General features: G+C 40.7%; 1 protein-coding gene across 1 annotated transcript; it reads left to right on the top strand.

Moving 5' to 3' along the window:
* Positions 1–5293: 5293 nt before the first annotated feature.
* Positions 5294–6884, top strand: LOC115691283 (transcription factor MYC2-like). The gene has a single exon (XM_030617883.2). It carries the CDS (start codon positions 5379–5381, stop codon positions 6723–6725), a length of 1347 nt encoding a protein of 448 aa, XP_030473743.1. The 5' UTR covers positions 5294–5378; the 3' UTR covers positions 6726–6884.
* The last annotated feature ends 342 nt before the right edge of the window (positions 6885–7226 follow it).

The raw sequence follows: 7226 nt of genomic DNA, 5'->3' as shown, positions 1-7226 counted from the left end.
TTTGGCCCACAGACACTAAATAAAACACACTACGAGGGAGGTTTACTAGTTTAAATCCGCACCCAGTCCAAATTTCACTTTTCACTTATCCCGGGCAATATCGGGGCTGACCACAATAATATCGACACCGTCCAATTAAATTAGTCATGAAACCCCGAGAAATTCGACACCAAAGTTCGGGCTCTAAATAACGGCCAAATTCGATCAAATGCGATTCTAGCGAAATCTCTAATTTAAAAATAACCCAAGAGTGATCAGTTCCGGGCGAGATTTTATTATAAGCACACTAACGAAATACAAGTTTTATAAATCTCAAAAAATGGGTCGAAATTCTTAATGTCACAAGGTAGAATTGTTAGTCACTACATTTCGTGCATTCATGTGGAAGAAAATGTACAAACAAGCACTAAAGACTTGAAGAAGACTCTAATTAGGAACAATACTTTACAAGCGCACATAAGAGTAAATTTTATTTATGATAGGTAACGGAGCACGGTTGATAATGTGTGCAGTAATAAAACAAACCTCTCTCCAAACCCGTTCAGGACAAATGATTGATCATTGACGATGATCCTTCACACTTTGGGTGTCCATGTTTTTGAAAGGGGATAGTCGTACGAAGTGACCCACTATTAACATGATTCATTGTGTGGCTGATTAAGTTCTAAGTTGAAATAACTAATCAGTGTTATTAACTATCTTTTTAACAACTATAACTTTGATACTGTTGAGGCATGGGTTTTAAAGGTCTACGCTTGTTGATTCACGGACTCCATAGTCTGTAATCTGCACCTGGAAGAGCAAAAAAAGTTTTCTCAGCATTTGTCCTTAGGGATCTCTTCAATGCTTAAAAGGAAACAAGAGAGGGTTAGGATCTTAAGAGAGGATAAGACCAATCTTGATTGGGTTCATATCTGGATATAGATAGAGATACCTTGCACTTGGCTATAGAACCTCATGATGAGCTTATTGCTAGCATGAACATCACACTCCCTAAGTGGCTCCACATTTTCAAGTTTATTCATTTATTAAAGGACTAATCTTTAGTAAAAATTTGGCCATATTAATCGTATTCTACCTATTAAGATTTAATTTTCCCTATCATGATTCTTTTGAGATCACATATCTACACTATCAATTAAGTAGACCCAGTTGGTCACTTTAATCTCAAACTTTTATAAAATAAAAAAAACAGTTAAATGAAAAACACATGCATACATTTAAAACGCATTACGACCGGACAACACTATAGATGAACGAAATCGTAATTTAAGATAATCAAGATCTTTGGCAAGTAACCAATGAATCTCTTGCTTTCCATATTTGGATGAAAATTAAGTGCAGAGTACTCCACAAATCTATAATCTACCCTTTTACAACGATTCAAACTATACAAACGGGCCGAAATCTTTACGAATTATCTCATTCCTATTACTAATTTAATCTTTTCACTAATTCTCTGCACATGCAATACGTGTGCTTTTTTCTAATAAGCATTTACGAGACAACAATTCCCTTAAGTTTTCAAGTGACCAGATATTGAATAGGAATATTGAAATTCTTGTCGATATTTGGTCTTTCCCTACATGATTGGTTCAGATTTTCTCCTATTGCGCTACTCAGTTTCCTTCACCGTCCATTCTATAAGTGGTATCTATTCCGACACTCCGTTTTCCAATCAAAGGAGTTTTGTTCTGCTTCTAGATTTTAGAATCCAAATTTATAAAGGAAACTTTTCTTCCCTCTCCCAACTTTCCTCGCATTTGAGTCAAAATTTGTACATGGAAGTCAACAATTTCAAGTTTTACAGCGTGAAATCTAACATCAAAAGTCGTGAATTAACCAAGCATTGACCAAACGAATAAGGCGAGCACCACATCATGATGATACAGGTTAGGGATGTGCAAAATGAACTACCTGGACCAAGAACTGCTCATACCAGATCTGTTTCCAGGAGTGTTGGTCCGGTTTCCGGTTCCTAAAGGTGGAACTGGTGTCCAGGCAGTCCAGTTCCCTATTCCAGGGGGAACTAAACCCACGTACAACGTTTTCCTCTTATCGTCGCGTCACAATGATTCTTCACTCATCGTTGTTTTCGTCAATATGTTGAGATTTGTTGCTCTCTCTCGTTCTAGTGGGAAAAAATAAAAAGGTGACCGGTTCCATTGGACCAGAGGTCCGGTTCGATTCCCGATCCTAGGACCAACCGGTCCGGTCCCCGGTTCTCAAAATTGGGAACTGGTCCTTCCGGTCCGGTTCCCAGTTCCGCCTTGGAACCGGATTAGACCGAGAACCGATCACCCCTAGTATAGGTTCCCATAGATCTTCTTCCTCTTTTGTACCACTTAGGACGGCATAGAAGATTTAACTTTAACTCAATTTTGCTAGTTTAGATAAGATCAACTTGTGCTCTCATATAGTATCTTGCGTTTAGTCTTGTTATATTTTACTTTGAATTCTCAATAGTACGTATGAGAAATCGAGGATTAAATGCGTAACAACTTAACTTGACAGGATCATATTGCAATATGATGTTGTGTCGCGTTGATGAAGAAAATTTTCCCAAGTGTGTAAAAGAAAATATACATTTTTGAGATAATTGCGTAAGAAAAGTGAAGAAATTGGGCAAACAAGAATATAAATGCGATGTTTATTTACAACTTAATATTTTGTATCTCTTAGAAAAATTGGGAAACACCGAATCTAAAAGAAGTCATGGCCAAAACTAAGGCTCCGTTTATTTCATGGAAAAACAACTTTAAGGAAAACGTTTTTTGAAATTTTCCAGCGTTCGGTTCACAAAAAATAAACTAGTTAAAGAAAACATTGTCTGCAAATGGAAAAAACACATTCAAAGGTAGAAAAAATGTTTTCCGCTTTTCATAAAGGGGAAAACATTTTCTATCCTCTTTCTTTCACCTCTAGACCAAGCATTTTCTTTCATCAAACACATTTTCCTTTTATTTTGAGTTTTTAATTTTTTTTTAATTATTATTTTAAAAAATTTTTATTTTTCTTTTTCTTCTTCCTTAGCCTGCGACCGATCACAGGCGAGCTCGAGCGTCGCCACAGACCGACGAGGCCTAAGCTTGCCATATTCTGGTGAGGTTGAGCCTCGCCGGCCTATGACGGTAATGAGGTCGAGCTCACCTAAGGTTGCTAGAGCCTCACCAACCTTTGGCGACCTCAAGCGAGGCTCGATCCTCACCCAGTTTGCCCAACTGGCCTCGAGTGAGTTGTGGCCTCGCTGACCTTTGGCGACCTCGGGCAAGTCTCGACCCTCACCCAGCTCGCCCACCGTGGTCGATGATCAGCTGAGGAAGAAGCAAAAGAAACGGAAAAAAATAAAAATAAAAATAATTAGAAAAATAAAAATAAGTAAAAAGTTAGAATTTTTTGGTAATTTTCCAAAAACGTCACATTTTTCGCAAAACGAACGGAACCTAATAGTTAGATTCTTTGGATGGAGGAGGGGAGAGGAAAGAGGAGAGAAGATATCATGAAATTCAAAATTTCTCTCCTTCCTGTTTTCACATTTCTATCTAAATTTCCATCCCCCATTTTTCCTCCTTTTCCGAAGATACCATAATTTTTTCTTTTAAATGTTAAAAGAGTGAGAAGCCGTGATCAGTCAACAATTCTCCTTAGGCATTACTATAAGATTTTTATATTCTGGATCATAGTATTTGATTTGAGTCATAATTATTACTCATTTTGAACAAGCCTGTCGCCGCATTACTAGATGTGATTTGGATTAAAGGAGGAGTGATCCTTACACCTGCTACCCAAGCTGAATCTACATCACAAACGAACTAGGATTTCTATAAATTGAGGTGCGATTTGGGGATTCGAATCTATGACCATAATGACTCAAATCACTCAAAAGTAAGTCACAACCAACTCGATTAACCATCTCGGTATCTTAAGATGGCATAAAAGAACTCTTGTAACTCAGACAGGAAACAAAACGTGAGAAACGAAAAGAACTTGCGTAGGGTTGTGTCCCGCTAGAACAACTGTTGGTCCACAAGACCAAAAACCTGCGACAAATGTCACTCTCGATCACACCTTCCACACGTGGACTTTCACGTCTCCATCTGGTCTAGTCCAGTGACGAAGAGGATTAGCCTCCATCTCTTGAATATGCTGTACTTTGGCCCCATAATCTGATAACTATAATGAGCACATTAGCTCTATCGATTTTTCGTGGAAGAAACCAAAAACCCGAAACTCGAAGTTGATCGGCCTAAGGAAATACGATCCGGAGAAGAAATTACAAGAGACATGGATGAAATTATTGGAGGGACTGATGGGGACGGGGTCGGAATCAATCCACAGTGAATGAGGCGAAACAAGGCGAATGCAATGCATCATCGGGGTCAGGGTGAGTGAGATAGGTTCATTTTCACATGTTTAGATCATTGTGACTTTCGTAGAGCGCAGTTCACATCACACCAAAAGAAAACAAAATCTTGTCCTAAAGCTCTTGGTACAATGATTGAAACGCGGGGGTACAGAATGAATGACGCGAAAAAGTTTCGAACGTGTTTAATTGCTTCTCAAACCTTATCGATCCTACTAAATCTTAGACTTTATTTATTAAGCGAAAAACAAGTGATATAGAAAATATTTAAAAAAAAATAATTACTTATATCGCTTACAAAAATTGAGAAACATCGAAGCCCACCACCACGACCATGCAGGCCGCTGTCCAAGGCAAGCGACCCCAAATCTAAAAGTCATGACCTCCATAGTGTCGAGTCCCAACCTCCGTGCTCAGAGATAGATAGAGAGGCACAAGATGCGTAATAGAAATAATGAGACTTATCTTCTCATTTTTCCACCATTTGTATTGCTAAAAATATGAGTAACTGAGAATGTTTTTGTTATCAATGGAATACTATGTCTAAAGTTTTTGCCGACGATGAAAACACTTTTCATTGATTCACTTTCCCGAGGAATACAAACGATAGAGTATTTATTTCATTGTTGATTTTTGAAGAATTAATCGGAGCCTACCGGTACATAGAGTTGGTATACTATATTATAACATATTATTGACAAGTTTTGAATATTACCCACTTGATTAAATTTCAACTTCTAGTCCGTTACCTCACTTAGTATATTGATATTGCGGATTTTAGCATCTCTAGCATTATTTAGAACTTTATAAGATAATGCAAAGTATATTAATATTGGCCTACAAAATTCGTACACTAAGTAATAGGTCAAACTGTTACTGTATGTTGAATACGGCCAATTCATGTAATAGCACAGTTACGACCATCCACATCGCTTAATGTACCAATTATGTAGAGCTTTGCCCTAACTTCTTATAAAAGGGAGAAATCCTGATCTATCTTAATAACTTGCTACTCATGGGAGAACTCACATCTTGTGCGTCCTCCTTAGTTGTCCCTTGTTATCATAAAGCGTCACCCACTTTCCAGCAACTCGTCCACTTGATCCTCCAAACCCGAACTGAGGAGTGGGTTTACTCCATCTTTTGGCGGGCCTCAAGAGACGAACACGGCGGTCTCGTCCTCACCTGGGGCGACGGCCATTTCCGAGGAACTACAAGAGACCCATTCGCATCTAAACCCGCCACCAAAATAGTGCTCGAAGAAGCCCAGAATCTGGATGGTAAGCTCGCTCACAGTGGCGACATCGGCGACCCTGAATGGTACTACATATTCTCGGTCACCAGGTCGTATTCATCCGAAGATGGCATTCTGGGAAGAGCATTTCGCTCAGGAGGTCACATCTGGTTGAGCGGTGAAGACCACCATGAGCTAGAGATGTATGGGTGTGATGAGAGGGTCAAAGAAGCAAGAATGTATGGAATCAAGAGCATGGCGTGGATATCAATCCCTAATGGTTCCGGAGTACTTGAATTGGGCTCCTCAGAGATCATAAAAGAAGACTGGAGTTTAGTTCATTCAGCTAAGTGCCTCTTCCCTTCTCAATTCTCGAACCTTCGAGTCGATCCTCCTAGAGAGAACCAACCCAGCGATGCTAAAGAACCGGCACTTGTCAGTGCCGGCAAGCGTCCATTTGCTAAACCTGTCTGCACCGCATACCATAGCATATCTAAGAATAGCAGTAGGAAGGAAATAGTCCACGACCAAGATAATGAATTCTCGTTGTTGCCGTCACCGTCCAGCCCGTTAAGCCACGTGGAGGCAGAGCGGCAGCGGAGGGAGAAGATGAACCAGCGGTTCTACGCACTCCGATCCATCGTCCCCAATGTGTCGAGGATGGACAAGGCGTCCCTCCTCGCCGATGCCGTTGACTACATCAAGGAACTCCGGTCCCAAATCGACGCGTTGGAGTCCAAGCTCGTCAAGACCGAGCCGTCGTCTCCGAAGTGCCTCAGGAGTAATTGGGCCGCTGCTGACATGAATGAGGCGACGCCACCGTCGAGCAAGAACAGCTCGACAACGTCCGCAAGGGCGTTGGCCGTCTCGGGGCCAAGAGAGATGGCAGTCGAGGTGACGGTGGTGGGGCGGGAGGCGGTGGTCCGAGTGTGGAGCCCGAATGTGGGGCATCCGTGCGCGAGGTTGATGGACGTGCTCAAGGAATTGCGGCTGGTGGTCCAACACGCGAGCGTGTCGTGCGTGAAGGGGATGATGCTTCAGGACGTGGTGATTACGACTCCGGTCGACCGCTGGGTCAGCGACGAGTCCATGAGAGATGCCATTCGGGGTAAGCTAGGCAAGGTGTGAATTTTCCTGTTTCTATTTGTATTAAGGGCAAGTGCTGATGCTTAGTAGTGTTAATTTCTTGTCCCTCATTTTTTATGGGGTAAAATTCTGTACCTATGTTCGTAAAGTGAACAAAAGGAAACAGAAGATAAGTACAATAGAAGTGCTCTAACTTAGATGCATATTGTCAGTCAGTTTGAAAACTTTTCCTGATTTAACAAATTGGTTACATGGCTCTGTTTAAGAAGAAATGTGTTCTTCTCTACCCATATTTGAGAGAGACTTTCTCGAACCAAGCCTCAAGACCGTAGATTACAAGTATAGACATTACTTATATATAAATTCAACTAAACATAAATACGAGTGATGTACATATTTGTAAGTCAACAATCGCACGACCATTTGGAAGAAGTTTATTCCCAATTAAGGATTGAAAAAGAATGCCATCAAGGTGCTCAAATAGCTCCAATTGGCCTTCGTCACCGATGACTCTTAGATATGCGACACTCCATGATGAATAGC

Source organism: Syzygium oleosum, unplaced genomic scaffold (assembly GCF_021117445.2).
Source record: "Syzygium oleosum isolate NSW1041296 unplaced genomic scaffold, Sole_v2.1 Sole_v2.14, whole genome shotgun sequence".
NCBI lineage: Eukaryota > Viridiplantae > Streptophyta > Magnoliopsida > Myrtales > Myrtaceae > Syzygium > Syzygium oleosum.
The sequence above is the reverse complement of the archived record's forward strand: the minus strand, read 5'-3'. Positions and strand labels throughout refer to the sequence as shown.

Coding starts and splice junctions, on each gene's coding strand:
- LOC115691283 (XM_030617883.2), top strand. CDS start 5,379: ATGGGAGAACTCACATCTTGTGCGTCCTCCTTAGTTGTCCCTTGTTAT.